The following is a 14,911-nucleotide window of genomic DNA, read 5'->3' as shown; positions in this document are numbered from 1 at the left end:
CATAACGCGACGAAGCACTTTCGCTCCTCTCTGCTCTCGCGCGCGCTCGACGGATCTGAACGCGCGCTCGCCTCCTCGGCGCTTTTTCTCTCACGCTAGGCGCCCGAAATATCCCGACTCGCTCGAGGCACCAGCAATCGTATTTACGCACTAGACATGTGCGTCGTGTACGACGCTCGTAAAAAATGCGCGCGCGCGCGCGCGTGTTTTTAGCCATGTTTGCGAGCAACGAAACAGAGAGCGAGAGAGCGAGAGAGAGAGAGAAATATAGCTTCGCGATGTGCGAAGGACGCAGCGCATTACCATTACCCCTGCCACTTGTGCGAGCAAACATACACTTACATACTCGGATTTCTGCCAAAAGCAAACACTCGTGATTTTTGTCGACGCTTCATTTTTTTCGTCTTCATAGCTGCGCACTCTGAATCGTTACTTTTGAAATCGATACGCGCGACTCGAGGTTTCGTTTTTCATCGTTGAGTCCGAAATGAATTTACAACGCGAAGAGCATGAAAAAAATGCCGTGCCAAAGGCAAGCGAAAGGTTAAGGTACACGTAATAACGAATGGCGCTCATGACGTTGCCGCGCACGATGCGGATTCGAACCTGCGGTCAACGCATTGACTTGTCGGCACAACCCCTCATTATCAATTCGTTCGAGTGGGTGGAGCTCGTCGGATGCAAGGCGTTCCGCAATTACACCAGGATAATCCGGTATACCTCAATAATGTACGATTGATTTACAAGGATGCCTTTCGCTGCACACCAATGAATATATCACGACTAATATTGAAGCTGAATTGTGTCCTTTTTCCAAATGGGCATCTGATCAAGTGAATCATTGCTTCCACGTATTTCTTATCGAAGCGAGGAGACTCCAATTAAAATACACGACTATTCATTCTGATTTGGATATTACTTCAAGAGTTAGACTTACCTTGCAAGTTGTTTCCTTTTTGGTTTATTTAACCATTCGAGTACACAATGAAGATACAAAAGTAATAATGTAATTTTAAATTATTGACACTATATACATGAGTCTACATTGGTAGACACTAAACTTCCTCAGAAAATATCATAAATATCATTATGATTGCACGAAAATTCGTTTCGCAATGCTTGGAATAACCAATCACTTGTTTATCGATATCACATTAAAATTATACTTCAAACAATTGTTTTCCTTGGTCAAAGAAGCTTGGCTTGAATATTGCGCAAGTCTGTCGAACAAACGTACATATTGTCGACTAGAACTGTTGCCGCTCGGTTGCCAGGAGTAACGAGATCGATGGCGAATTTAGATATTATTTTTAATAACTGCAGCGTTTAAATGCAATCAAGCCATTAAACTATCATCGTACTTTGCAAAAGACAGATGGAACAGCAACCCTTTCCGTTATTACATCTGACGTCACTGCCATTGCTTCCCACGGATATCCAACTATTATTTTTGCATTTAATATGTGCATTTTAAAGTCGAAATTACAAGTATTTTTCTTATACTAGCTTTCTTTGCTTCTGCAGAGACAATCGTACTCCGGGGTAGTAGTCAACGTTAGGATGAACAAGCGAAGGTTAGTAATGAAGGATTGAGGTCTAACTGCGTAAGGGTATTGATAAGTTGTGCTTCAAAGCAATTAAAGTCTGTTTGAATTTAAATTGTTCAGCCGTTTCGTCGATGATGAAATTATTCATGCCACAGGAGATAATAAATATGTATTAGGATCAAGCGCAGAATGATCATTCAGTTGACGAGCAAGTAAGATATAAGTTTTTATTTACTGAATTCATAAAAGCTAAGCAATATAACTGTGTACTACTTTGACAACAGGATATTGCAAAATGAATGAAAAATGAATTTTAACAATGTTGTCGAGTCGGCTACTCACGGTTAAAATAATTATGAGTAGGACTACTGATCTCCGATTCTATTAAATATATAATATCCTTAATAGGTTTTCTTTATATTTGCAGACTTATGTTTGATTTTTTATCGACAGTCATATTTTATCTTATCGAGGTTTAAGGCAAGTGATGAACCGAAGGTTTTCCTTTGCTGAGCTTGCTGTTATTTTAACTGGCATCGCATCTCACACGAGTGAAATATTATTATCAATGACGTGAGAAGTACAACTGCGATCGCAAAAATGAATTGCACGAATACGCAGAGCTATAGCGGCAAACGACGTTGAAAGCGAAACAGCTTCGCACGCGTGTCGAAAAACGTAAAAATCGATGAAAATGGAGGCAAAGTTAGCCACTTACAAAACGTTCCAACATCGCGTTGGACGTTGGATGCTCTACTGTGGTGTCAGACCACATCAGGGTGGAATTCATCCGAGCAGGATCGCCGCTATCTACGGCTTGTTCTTGTCCGTCGTTCTGTTTGCGAAAGTGTTCTTCTACTGCGTGGCCAACGTCGGAAACCTCTTGAAGCTAATTAATGGTGTGACCTTCGTGTTTAGCTTCGGCACGATTATCCTGAAGGTACGTATTGTTTTAATGCTAGACGATTACGCGGAATAACGAAACGAGAATACGCATGACGATTTAGATGAGCGTGTGCCTGATCTGTCGCGAAGACTTTGCGATACTGGAGGAACAGTTAGGTCAGAAATTTGAAAGGGAATTGGAAAAGAAGGAGAATCGACCGGCGCTGCTTGAGAAGATAACCGTATATACGAGATTCATGTACGTCGTAGCCACCCTACTTTTCGTATCGATATCTATGTACGTTATCGTGCCTACTGTTAACATATTCAAGTACAAAAGATACCTTCTTGTTTTTATGGTAAGTTGATATTATTAAAAGACACGCGAGAACGATGCGTTCGCATTAGAAACGCGAATGGAACGTGACAATTACAATGTTTCTCTATTTACCGACAAAGGGAAAATACCCATTTCCATTGGCGTCAGCAACACCACTGTACTGGGTGATCTACTTGTTCGAAATGACCAATGTTTACTTCATTTGGAATGTAACGAACGGCGTGGATAACGCATTCGGGCTGTACTGCTTTCAGACGTGTGGTTTGCTTCGCCTCGGAAGTCAGCGTCTGACAGATATGCAGTCGAGCGATCCAAATTACAAGGAACAGCTGCGCGAATGCGTGAAAATGCATCAGTTAGTCTTGACAGCCAGAGATTCTTTGCAGAGAGCTTACGGAGTCACGGTCATTTGGATAAATATTACGAATTCGATCGTCATGTGCGCCTTGATGTGGCAGGCGAATCAGGTTTGCCTATATAACGTTGATTGTCATCGACGCGTTTGTCGACAAATCCTCTCTTAATAATCGTCTCGTTAATAATCAAATATCCGTTCCACATGTTTTTAGATGAAAAACGTTATGACCTCATCCAGAGCTCTTCATTTCATGGGCTTCGTATGTTTGAAATTGATGCAGTCTTTTACCTACGCTTACTACGGCTCACTCGTTTCCGAAGTAGTGCGTAATCCGTAGCATCACCTTACCCTATACTTTCTTCGTCTAATGTTGTTCGTGCAAACTTACAGAATGAGAATTACCAGAACGCAATTTACATGTCGAACTGGCCGGGATCTGGAAACGTCCGATTGATGAAGGACCTTTTATTCATTCTCATGCAACGAACAGTCACTTTGAAAGCGTGTGGTTACTTCTCTATAACTATGGCAATGTTTGAAAAGGTTCAGTTTTGCAACTCTGCTGTATTAGGGCTATGTAATCTTGTCGATGCTCTTCATATTGCAGATTGTCAATACGACGATATCGTATTTTTTCTTACTTCAAACGATAGAGGCAAAAAAATAAGCTTCAACGATACACTGCGTCGATGGAAATCACAAGTCGTTCGTTATTTATCTACGCTGATGAGTACTAATCACCGCAAAATTTACTCACTGTATGAAAATATAAAACTGAAAACAAAGCATATTATTAATGTCTTATTGCATGTTTAGTATTTAGTTTAAAAATAAGTTTCTTTTATAAATCTACATCTGTCATACAGTTAGGAAGTGTTCCATCGTACATCACATTCAAAAACAGCGATGATGTTTTCAAAGGCAAATTCATATCATAAAAACATTTAATTAGTACAATATATACTTACGTACACATGTACCTAGTTTATTATAATATCAATTGAAAATTGATAAGAATGCTTGTTGATTTTTATCTTAAAACAGGAGCTGGTTAAAGTAAATAAGGTTTGACTGCATTTCAAGTTAATTTTACGTGAATCATGTCTTCATACTTTATATATTAAATTTCTCTTTATTTATTTGCTATCTAACTAATAATCCATAGTATTGGTCCTTAGTCACACTGCCTACCTCTTAATGATCAAGAATATCAGAAAGCAGTGAACAATTGCTGTGGCAGTAACAAAGCATTGAACACATTATTCGATGTCTCTCCAAGTTTTTCACATGAAATATGTCAGACGCAGCTTATAGCGAATGTACACAATAACACAGATTTTCTTCTTCGACTCCTCGTGTACTGTCAGAGAATATATGCCACTCTCTGTGATACATGGGACAACATAAGCGATTGATCAGTTGCACGGGATTCGACGTATACCCAAAATGAACGTGGTTTGTTAATTTGAAATGATGCGAAAACTATCTACATAATATATGAATATTATGTTAAAATTTTTTAGTTCTACAGTGACTTCTCTAGGAAGGTTCTCTAGAGTATTTATACAGTATTTTAAAGGTTTTATAGCAATCATATTGGTAAAAATATCAGAAGCAACAATTTGAATGTTGTATATTTTCACTTAACTTCTGAGAATTATGTCCAACCTACGAATCTCTTTTATTCTATTCGGAGAAGAAATTAAATTACATTTCTTCATACCGTAGCTAAGAGGGACTTCAATTTTACCGTATATTTAAACTTATATTATCATCTTAACAAAGATAACATAATTGTATGTAGTTCTTTAAACCGATTTTCTTAATTGTCAAATAAAAAATAAAGCGTTGAATAAGTTAGTCTTACAGCCTGTACATCCAAAACATAACAGATTGGATTCTTTCCTAAAAATCTGTCGACTTACTATACATAAAAAAAATAAAAATAGTTTTTATTAATCAGATCACTTAAAATATATAAAAGGTGATATGATAAATGCCGTTAACATCTGATGTATTGATTTCAATATCACATTTAAAAATATGATTAATGAGTCATATAGCTTTGATTATTTTCTCTGGCAAGTAAAAAATATTGACGGTGCGTATATAACGAAGTGAAAACTTATTACGTATCGTACTTGCGTGGCTTATTTGCGTGCGATCATCTCACAACGAACAAACTGATATAGAAGTAGATTTCAACTTACTGCTGGAACTGAAGTTGCAGAAGTTATTATCCCTTATCAGTGAAAGGTTAATTCCTGGCAATAGAACTTGCACACGGGGTCCAGTAGAAAGTTCGAAGCATAGGATAATCACTTTCTCGTCAGAGCAAAAGGGTTGACGTATACATGTACCAAGCATGAATACATGAACCTCGATGCTATAAAGCGTATTACAGCTAACTGCACACACACACTGTGGGCAGAACAAAGGAGGAAGTTTCAAGATAATATCATCATTTCTTCGTTAGAGCGCGAAAGGGTTCGTACTTTTATGCTGGGTATGAAAAGCAAATTGTTCAATGTGATCGTACCTTCGTTTATATCTGTTTACAAATTAAAAGTTGTTCTTTGATATCTTTGCCGAATACCTAATGTGAAAATGTTATCTCATCAGATTCTTCGTTTCCTGCCTGAAAATGACTCGTGAACCATTCCTTTGTAACATTATACTTATTCTATTAAAGAAATTTTATAAGGACATCAATTCACACTGCTGTTGCTTGACGTGATTTATCTTTGAGATTCGCTTATAAGTCTAGAACTTTTCTCGAACTGTGCAACGAGAAAAATATCCATATGTCTATAACTTTAGCTCATCTGTTGAAACGAATAGAAATAAAGCGGGTAGGAGATAGTTCACAACAAAGTAAAACTACACGTAGTTGTATGAAAATTATTTTTATATATCAAGCCATGTAAGCGGTACATAAGTAAAATTGCTGCTGTCACTCAAGTTGCCCAAGCATTTATCTCTTTTTATCCGTAACAAGCTCATTGCGGACAATCATCCGATGCGTGTATCAGCAGAAAGTTTGAAAAGCACGGAATAAATGATTTCTTGTTACAGCAGGAAAGGACTGTTCGTATTTTTACATCAGTGGAAAATTATGCACGGTAAAGTTTCGGAATCGATAAAGGAAAATTATAGAAAACTTAACGTACCACTGCGTCCATGGAAAGGTATAATTTTCCAAAGAGCGAAAGCATACGACATCATGATGCTTCAAGATTTTTGTTCAACATCTTTAGAAGGAAAAAATGCGAAACCGACTTATTGATGATCTGTAGACGAAAATACATCAGTGCGTAACTTATCACGTATAATAAGCAATGCAATTACCTTTGAGAACATATCCAGCCGAACAGTTATGATGCTCAAAGCTTGAAAGTGCATAGGATTCTGTGATAAGACTATCAAAGCATCTTTCATGAAACGTAAGTTGCGTTGACCTGTCCAATTCGCGTGATAAATGGAATCGACACACGCTTCACTCTACGAGAAAAGTAAACTTCTGAATTAATGAAGTTTTGAACATTGCATAACGAACGAAACTTTACTCACTTCGACGTTGATAATATGGCCAAGCCATGCATAAGTATAGGCTTGGGTGAGTTTAATAGTGCAGTAAACTGCCAAATAGATAACTTTGTAAACGGACATACTACGAGTCTATGTATGGAAATTTAGCATATGAGTGCTTGAATAATCACACGAATTATTGTACTCACGTAATGGAGTTTCTACTCATTACAAATTAATCTATGCATTTATATTACTACGTATAACTACTGTGCAGATGCTTCTATAGAATATCATGATTATTAATTCTAGGCTGAAAAAATGAATCAAATGATGCCGTTAATCAATTCATGTTGTTTCCGTAATTTGAAAAAAAAAAAAAACGTGTTATTTTTTGTTTTTTATTAAAAAGTCGTGTTGATAATTCAATCGGCCACTGATCGAAAAACATTGTTTTACGAGAATTCTCGCACGTTAGTTTGGGTTACGATTCAACAAACATAATTCAGCTAACGTATGAGTGACATTGAAAGTTTTGTCTGGTAATCGAGAGTCTACTAAACCTGGCTAAATTGGAAGATGATGGCGCAGATAACGATGGCACAAGTGACTGACAGCCAAAGCGAGAGAAATCCGAAGATCCTTTCCATCAAATGGTTAGAGTCTATTAGTCAAACGTGTCTATCGATGCAGTCCTTCAACTGTCTCTTATAATCGGTGTTCGTTTTTAAATTTCGGAAGCGATGAGCGAGTAATTTCAGTTGGCCCACCATCTGCAGAGTGTAGAGGCCGAATAGCGAGTCGACGCCTACGGTATTGGTCCAGAAGTATCAGCCCTGGACCAGCTCGAAGCCGTAAATGCTCCAGTGGACCCAACCACCTCAGAGTAGAAATTACGAAAGCGTGATATTAATTCGTATACGAGCTAACGGCGAGCTTCGTATACGATATTATTTAATCAAATGGCTATCGAATTCGTATTTAATTTTAGCTTCTCATAGGAAATTTTGTGATTGGTATCTGGTTCATAAGCGAAGAACAATAGCTGTGGATATGCCCTGATGTATTTGCCATGTCGAAGCGCGAGTATTGGACTAATGATCGCGAGCAAAATGATCGCCCCGGTGTAGTAGTAATGCAACCTGAAGTAGCGTTGAAAAGAAGGGTAATGCGCCAACAGAAGTGGTCGATTTTCCATTATCTCCATATCCCTTTCAAACCGGTCGGACAATCGGCGATTCAGTCTTATCACGTCTTCTCGACGAATCAACATAACCAGCGTCTACACGGGAAAGTATAATAGCAACCGAATTCGGTCGGGCCATTTTGCGAATACTTACCTTGAAGAAGGCAGAGGAGAAGCAGATCATCGGGCCCAGCCCCATGGCGAGTGCGCCGACGTTCGTCAAGTTCTGCAGACAGAAGTTGACGGTGCCGAAAGTCACGGCAAGTTCGGCGAACAGAGCCAGTAGGGTCAGGCAGCGCGTCGCGACTTTCGTTCGGGGACTGGGCTTGACGTCCGGCCATATCCCCGAGACGGTAAGCAGAAAGACGATTCCACTTTTGTACTTATCGTAATGCCTTTCCGCTTCTCTCTCTGTCATTGCTGCGCCGTTGCTTCGTCAAGAGTTCGTCGCCAAGTGCGCAAAGTAGCGAAGCGCACAAGTGCACGGGTCGATCGATCAAATTAAAGCCATGCAACAATTTGCCGGGAACACTGCTACGCTTTTATTGCGCGCCATTATCTTAACGAGTAGTTATGAAGAAAGGAAAGAGAAGACGGCTCCGTTCCCCTACCCCAGAGAAGGTGGTAGGGCTAACAGAGCCTTCAGTCTGTAGCGCCTGTTTCTTCGAGTAACATAGTTGGAATGCCGTTAAACTGAAGTGCTTCGTGCGTCAGAATGCGCTTGATAATAGACAAATTAACAATGAGGTAATAATGAAAAGTCCATATAAACAGGCTCTAGTGAAGGCAGAATCTTCTCCTATGAGTTTGGCCGTTGATGAATTTTTTCGTGAAACTGTAACCGAGCAAATTCTTGTACCTCTTCCTTTCAGCAATTCGCGCATGTAGTTATGAAGTTTTTCAAAAACTTCAAATTTAAAAGGAATTCGTGCTTCATACGGTCCAACAAGATAATTTGCCAGAAGTTATTGAAAAGGATATCAAAGTTGGTCTAGAAACGCAGTCCGAGGCTGACAGCAGCTCATCGAACGCAATAGGACTAGATTGAATATAAATCGGAAGCCAGCATGGACGAAAAACTAGACAAATATGAGATATTCAGAAACTTCATCGGAAGGCTGCTAGTTATAGGCGGCATTTGGCCATATCCCGAGGAGCAAATTTACTTTTATAGAGTCATATCGTTCTACGGGATCATCGTCTTCACCATTCTCGTCGCGAAATCCTTCTTCTTCTGCCTAGACAATCTGAACAGCGTGTCGATGCTGGTGCGCGGGATGAGCAATTTCTTGAGCCTCTCCACGCTGCTTTTGAAAGTACGTAATATTTTTGCATTACATTCGGCCACGTCGCGCGCTCCTTGCAAACTCTTGGTAAAATTGACAATTATGAAATGCGAAAGCTGATAATCTTCTTGGTGTATCGACAAGACCTTATACTGCTAGAAAACGAACTGGGCAAGAGATTCGAGAACGAGCTGATGGTGAAGGAGAACCGGCCGATACTGCTCAAAAGAATTACCTTATACACGAAATTTATGTTCGCCGTTGCCAGCCTCTTGTTCGTCTCGCTGTCCATGTACACCATTATGCCCATTGTTGTTTTGATCAAAAGCAACAAGTACGTTCAGATATACTACGTAAGTCGCTGTAACATTGAGAGCATTTCAGTCTTTGCGATCGTCACATAGCTGATCAATCCAGGGCAAATATCCGTTCACGGTAATACCAGGGACTCCGCGCTACTGGATGGTCCTTTCGTTCGAGCTCTCCGCCGGCTTGTACATATGGACCGTTATGAACGGCGTGGACAGCGCGTTCGGCTTGCACTGCTACCGAATCAGCGGATTGCTCCGGATAGCAGGACACCGCTGCAAAGAGCTCGTGCCGCACGACTCGGACCACAGACGGCAGCTGCGCGAGTGCGTGCAGCTGCACCAACTCGTTATCAGAGCCAAGGCAGCTCTGCAGAACGCTTACGGGATCATCGTCATCTGGACCTACATCACCAGCGCGATCATCATGTGCAGCCTCATGTGGCAGGCTACCCAGGTGCGCCAATTTGCGGCGGCGAGCGCAGTGCGACTTCTAATTTTCACTTGTTTCAGCTGATAAAAGTATTGACACCGTACCGAGGATTTTATTTCATGTGCTACATAACGCTGAAATTCATGCAGGCGTATACCTACGCCTATTACGGTTCGATAGTTTCCTACGAAGTGCGTGCCTTCTCGAGCCTCACCCCGTGCCTGCTCGAACGCCTTCATTCCGAGCTGCATCGTTTTTCGTTTGTTGCCAGAGCGAGAACTACGAGGACGCGATCTATTTGTCGCAGTGGCCGGGATCGGGAAATGTCAGGCTGATGAAGGATCTGTTGATGATTCGCATGCAACGTACGGTGACGCTCAAAGCTCTCGGATACTTCGTTGTGACCATGCAGATGTTTGAAAAAGTCGGTGTCCCGACTTTCGGTTGTGGTTCGTATTCATCACTTTTTCATTGTCTTCTTTCAGATCATACAGACGACGGTGTCTTATTTTTGCCTGCTTCAAACTGTAGACTCGAAACATTGATTTATTGGGCACTTTGTAAATCCATTTTTCGGTATCGTAAAGTGGCTTCAATATGTAATATCTTTGGTGTACGTGATTCTCAATATTAACAATAAAAATTACGAATTGTAACATACTCAAATTAACGCCGTTTATTTGCGGATCGCATGTGATTCAATCCAAAAGTCATGACGAAAGATCTTTCAGTGCCGAAGACTAAGGAAAACCGCACGACTTACTGATAAATTAAGCTTTTCGTCGAAACAGATTCCACGGAAATCGCATAAAAGTTGTTTGTTACATCATTGCTCATTTTCTTTTACAAATACTTTGTACTTTTCTAATTCAATTCATGGCCTTCGTTTTTAAGCTCAAGGGGAACCTTGTTTTAGAGAATCATTGTACTTTGGCAGAAGACAGTCCATATATCATTCATCTCAAATTTATCAATTTGCCAAGAGTACACGAAATGAATGTTACATTTTTGTTCGAATATCAAACACTGATCACCTCTAAGCTCGATGTCCATTATAAATTGCTCGAGGGGTTGATTTGAAAACAGTCGGCGATATATGGTGGGGAATGAGTGTACGATGATATTTCTTTCGTGAAAATTGTATCGTGCTTATCATCGAATAGTTAGCTTCTACAATTATGCCTCTAATGATAAAGGCGCGTTTAATAGAAAACATCTTCATCGTGGAAAGTCGCGGAATGAATCAAACGCATGGCTCACTGATATGTATCGCATTATATCTAATGAGGTAATGTGCATTTGTTTCGTTTGCGGATTACTGTCATTATTACTGTGGCCACACGATGAACGAATCCGCACGAATATTTTTTCAACCGCTTCAGCTGCTTTTATCTGATTGTCAACGATGTGACGCAACCTCTAAAATTTGTTCGAATCCCCGGAACTTACACCATTTCAAGTATTTGTGCACTTAGTCGACGATACTTTCCAAAACTCGACCGATCGATGAGCTTTTAGTGCCGAGCTTACTCTGCGGGGAAATGAATATTAACGCACGCAAGCTTGCTTTGGACGAAGAAACTGTTGACTTATAATGCTGACAAATTGCGACAGGCGTTTGCAATGGTATTAGGCCACAGTGATCGGAATTCGGAAAAAAGAACAATGATTTAGAATAAGCTTACGACTACATCTACGTAAGTATATTTGAAAAGGCTTTATTTAATTTGCAGATTTTATTTTTCAGCTGTACATCTACGTCGACACCAAGAGTTTTTGCAGATAAATGACAGTTTCTTGTTTTGTATAGCGAAAAATGCGACTGTTACTTTAATAACCGGCATATATAGCCGACGGCTACTGCACACCTGATCAATTAAACCATCATCATCTTACTACATCAAAGATACGCGATATTTTTTTTTTTCCAACCCTCTTCAGCCGCAAACCTTCGATCATTACGTCGAAGTCAATGGTATGGTGTTCCGCCGTAATTAAACTGTTGATAGATAGAAAGCTCACAATTTCGCGAATTGCCGTGCACGACGTACGTTGACATATTTCCCGTACGATTGCAGTTCTTCTCGTCGCGAATAACTGTTCCCGAGCGAACTTACGCGCGTTTATACTGCGACGTGCTTCGGGCAGCTCCACAGCGGCTACTGCGTGCTCGGCGACGTCCGAAGCCCGCGCGTCTTCGTGCATTTTTAAAGATTTGAAATATTCGAGGTTGAGAAAAAGTCCGCGACGTTTTATCGACCGATCCGCTTTCTACAACAGCTTGTATGTCCCTTATCCATTATTCCGCGGACGATTCCCTTAATTATCGGTTTTTCAGCGAAGCTGCATGAAAACGTTATTGTTTTGAAGACTTCAGAAAGAATTATTCAAGTTCGAAATTGGCCATACGCAAAAGGTTACATTTATTATTTCTCTGCAGAGAGAATTTCGCGAGCATAGTCGATGGCTCCGATGAATAAGTGAAATGTCAAGCTAAAAAATATGACTCTACAACGAGGCACGCTGAAAAGTTCCGGGTACGACGTATATATTGCTTATAACTTGAAGAGCGCGATGTGGAAAAGTGATCGATGCTTCGATTCGCCTAATATTCTCTACTCTTTAGATACTCCCTGACTTCTTTGGCACATCTTGGACAGATATGTGAGTTGTAAAATTTTATGTACGTTACGAAATGTTTAGAATTTTTTCACGTGGCACTTTTCATTAATACATTTTTTTAAGCTTAATTATTTCATAAATTTTATTGATTAAAATAATTTACTAATTATTAGATTAATTCTGATTATGTTTATATAATATAAATAGTATTAATAAAGTATCCATTTGTAACTGATTTGACAAATTGACAAAACATTAAATTATTAATTTAAATTACCACAAATTTAATTAAATTAATAATTAAATGATTTCTATAAACTTGACAATATTAAGATTAACGATGAGGGAGTAGTGTGTGAGAAAAAGTTGATTATTTATTTATTTTATTATTTTATTATAACTAATCGACTAAATTCAATGACTAAAATATTATTTTATTGGTTGATCGCAATATTGTAAAATTTATTGAAAACATGAAGAGTGAGACACGCATAAAGTGGATGGTTAAATAATTTCTATTAAAAATATTAAAATTATAGATCATGCGCATTTCACATCGATCTTTCATCTTAATTAATACTAATTTCCCCCCTTCGCCCTCATCATAACCAACTGTTTCTATCGGTATGATTATGTTTCTCATGGTTCATCACATTAAAGTATACCTACGGACACTGCACAACTGAATACGTGGATTTTTCCATAGCAAAAACTCTGAATAGGCCAATTTTTTCCGATGTACGCCGAAGAGAAACTGGACACTTTGGGAGAAGCTGCGTTAACGAAGTACACGATATACTCAAGAGACATCAAAAGACTGCTGATCGCCTGTGGAGTGTGGCCAAGTCTTAACCCGACGTTGCGCTCGGCATTGTCGTGTCTCACACTGGCATGCTTGTCGTGGGGATTCTTCGGAACGCTCAATTTTAGTCTTCACCACATCTCGGACATAATGGTTTTCACGAAAACCATCGGCTTAGTCATATCGCTGTCCGGCATAATATTGAAGGTACGCGATGATCGTTGGCGCACAGATTGCGCTGACGAAACTTTGAGACGGCAACGTTCTTCTGCTGCAGATTTTCACGTTTATAGCGTACCGCGAGAACTTGACGAGTCTGAATCAGCACCTGTCCGCGTATTTCCTTCGCGACCTGAATAATCCGGATAACCAAGCGCTCGCCCTTCATTATTATCAGTCGTTCGCCAACGTGTTCTACACTGTTACGTGGACCGTCGGCGTGGCGTGCTTGCTAAAGATAATAGTGCCGATATTGGAGCTGATACACGGCAACTATTCGACGACGGCGCCGGTGATCTATCCGATCAAGTACGAGCCGGGCGGCCTTGTTTACTGGATAATCCAAGCGATGGATGCTTTTGCAGTATTCTCGGTCTGGACGGTCACCTGCGGCGTCGACAACCTCTTCGGCTTGTACACGCTGCAGATATGCGGCGAGTTCCGCGTGCTGGCGAGCAAGTTTCAGCGTCTGAAATCTTCCGCGGATTATCCGAGGGACATCGAGGAGTGCGTTCGAAGGCATCACGTGCTCCTCAGGTCCATGGAAACGTTCAAGAGAATTTTCAGTATTTTCATCATATGGCTGGCCATCACCAGCGCCGTCATTCTCTGCACTTTCATGTTTCAGATGACAATGGTGGGTATGTGGCATTGCCCGGCCGACTATTCGACGATTTCACATAAGCATAATAGTCGATAATTACGCTTTCCCGTTCAAGATGCTGAAGACGAAAGTCATCCGAGAGATCATGTACACCCTCACGTACATCGCATTCAAGCTCATGCAAGCTTTCATGTACGCGTGGTTCGGCAATCTCATAGCAGAAGAAGTGAGTGGCCAACGGCGCGCGTATTGCACGTCAATAACGGAAAAATAACCTTAACGATCTGACCGAATAATTTTTCTTTGGCGGAGCAGAGCCAATTGTGCTTGGACGCGATGTATAGTGCTGATTGGGCCGGTTCCGGTGATAAGCGACTCATGAATGACGTGCTCATCGTGCTTCTGCAGAGGCCGATCGTTTTCGTCGCCAAAGGATGCGTGCAAGTCAAAATGGACATGTTTTTGAAAGTAAGTCACTCCGTAAAACTCGATTGCTTTCGACGTGGCGGCTACGTGGGCCGTTTGTCTACTCTCGTTGCAGATCCTTCACGCGTCCATATCCTATTTTTGCCTACTCCAAGCGCTTGATCAACGAAGCGATCGCGACTAAGGCCGAGCTGATGAACTATGGCAACAGTTCACCCCATAAGTAGTTGTATTTATTTTTATAATAAATTAATATATTTTTCCATTACTTTGGTAACGTACACATTTATAGCCAATTACATATTTTGAATAAAACTGACGCTTAATATTTAAATGTACTAATGCCTTATTAAATAATCGCGCCGTT

General features: G+C 40.3%; 4 protein-coding genes across 5 annotated transcripts; 2 read left to right on the top strand and 2 right to left on the bottom strand.

Annotated features, from left to right (window-relative positions):
• Positions 1 to 1,572: 1,572 nt before the first annotated feature.
• LOC131664009 (odorant receptor Or2-like) lies at positions 1,573 to 3,932 on the top strand. Of its 2 annotated transcripts, none has more exons than XM_058934829.1 (7): positions 1,573 to 1,759; positions 1,975 to 2,487; positions 2,555 to 2,791; positions 2,892 to 3,239; positions 3,342 to 3,452; positions 3,521 to 3,673; positions 3,738 to 3,932. In XM_058934829.1, exons 2-7 carry the CDS (start codon positions 2,236 to 2,238, stop codon positions 3,795 to 3,797), a joined length of 1,161 nt encoding a protein of 386 aa, XP_058790812.1. In that variant the 5' UTR covers positions 1,573 to 1,759; positions 1,975 to 2,235; the 3' UTR covers positions 3,798 to 3,932. The 2 variants fall into 2 exon arrangements, with proteins under 2 accessions (XP_058790812.1, XP_058790811.1); XM_058934828.1 differs by having other exon boundaries at positions 1,956 to 2,487.
• Positions 3,933 to 6,351: 2,419 nt separating this feature from the next.
• LOC131663991 (uncharacterized) lies at positions 6,352 to 6,825 on the bottom strand. The gene is made up of 3 exons (XM_058934803.1): positions 6,701 to 6,825; positions 6,479 to 6,631; positions 6,352 to 6,420 (listed from the first exon to the last, which is right to left on the bottom strand). The coding sequence occupies exons 1-3, from the start codon at positions 6,797 to 6,799 to the stop codon at positions 6,352 to 6,354; spliced, it is 321 nt and encodes a 106-aa protein (XP_058790786.1). The 5' UTR covers positions 6,800 to 6,825.
• Positions 6,826 to 7,616: 791 nt separating this feature from the next.
• On the bottom strand, positions 7,617 to 8,409 carry LOC131663990 (uncharacterized). The gene is made up of 2 exons (XM_058934802.1): positions 7,999 to 8,409; positions 7,617 to 7,940 (listed from the first exon to the last, which is right to left on the bottom strand). The coding sequence occupies exons 1-2, from the start codon at positions 8,260 to 8,262 to the stop codon at positions 7,617 to 7,619; spliced, it is 588 nt and encodes a 195-aa protein (XP_058790785.1). The 5' UTR covers positions 8,263 to 8,409.
• Positions 8,410 to 8,472: 63 nt separating this feature from the next.
• LOC131663989 (uncharacterized) lies at positions 8,473 to 14,760 on the top strand. Its single transcript, XM_058934801.1, has 11 exons — positions 8,473 to 8,591; positions 8,717 to 9,160; positions 9,247 to 9,483; positions 9,548 to 9,895; positions 9,952 to 10,062; positions 10,143 to 10,295; positions 13,212 to 13,502; positions 13,573 to 14,151; positions 14,234 to 14,344; positions 14,434 to 14,586; positions 14,660 to 14,760. Exons 2-11 carry the CDS (start codon positions 8,912 to 8,914, stop codon positions 14,726 to 14,728), a joined length of 2,301 nt encoding a protein of 766 aa, XP_058790784.1. The 5' UTR covers positions 8,473 to 8,591; positions 8,717 to 8,911; the 3' UTR covers positions 14,729 to 14,760.
• Positions 14,761 to 14,911: the final 151 nt, after the last annotated feature.

This window comes from Phymastichus coffea, unplaced genomic scaffold (genome assembly GCF_024137745.1).
Source record: "Phymastichus coffea isolate CEN01 unplaced genomic scaffold, Cenicafe_Pcof_1.1 PCOF00039, whole genome shotgun sequence".
NCBI lineage: Eukaryota > Metazoa > Arthropoda > Insecta > Hymenoptera > Eulophidae > Phymastichus > Phymastichus coffea.
Note: the sequence above shows the minus strand (reverse complement) of the source record. Positions and strands in the feature narration are given on the sequence as shown.

Excerpts from the sequence above, each read along its gene's own strand:
- LOC131664009 (XM_058934829.1), top strand. The coding sequence starts at position 2,236 with ATGAAAATGGAGGCAAAGTTAGCCACTTACAAAACGTTCCAACATCGC. Across the intron at positions 3,240-3,341 it reads TGATGTGGCAGGCGAATCAG|ATGAAAAACGTTATGACCTC; the intron begins GTTTGCCTATAT and ends ACATGTTTTTAG. Across the intron at positions 3,453-3,520 it reads GCTCACTCGTTTCCGAAGTA|AATGAGAATTACCAGAACGC; the intron begins GTGCGTAATCCG and ends GCAAACTTACAG.
- LOC131663991 (XM_058934803.1), bottom strand. The coding sequence starts at position 6,799 with ATGTCCGTTTACAAAGTTATCTATTTGGCAGTTTACTGCACTATTAAA. Across the intron at positions 6,632-6,700 it reads GCCATATTATCAACGTCGAA|AGTGAAGCGTGTGTCGATTC; the intron begins GTGAGTAAAGTT and ends CTTTTCTCGTAG. Across the intron at positions 6,421-6,478 it reads GGCTGGATATGTTCTCAAAG|ATCATCAATAAGTCGGTTTC; the intron begins GTAATTGCATTG and ends TTTCGTCTACAG.
- LOC131663990 (XM_058934802.1), bottom strand. The coding sequence starts at position 8,262 with ATGACAGAGAGAGAAGCGGAAAGGCATTACGATAAGTACAAAAGTGGA. Across the intron at positions 7,941-7,998 it reads TCTCCTCTGCCTTCTTCAAG|ACGCTGGTTATGTTGATTCG; the intron begins GTAAGTATTCGC and ends TTTCCCGTGTAG.
- LOC131663989 (XM_058934801.1), top strand. The coding sequence starts at position 8,912 with ATGGACGAAAAACTAGACAAATATGAGATATTCAGAAACTTCATCGGA. Across the intron at positions 9,484-9,547 it reads AGTACGTTCAGATATACTAC|GGCAAATATCCGTTCACGGT; the intron begins GTAAGTCGCTGT and ends TGATCAATCCAG. Across the intron at positions 14,152-14,233 it reads TCATGTTTCAGATGACAATG|ATGCTGAAGACGAAAGTCAT; the intron begins GTGGGTATGTGG and ends TTCCCGTTCAAG.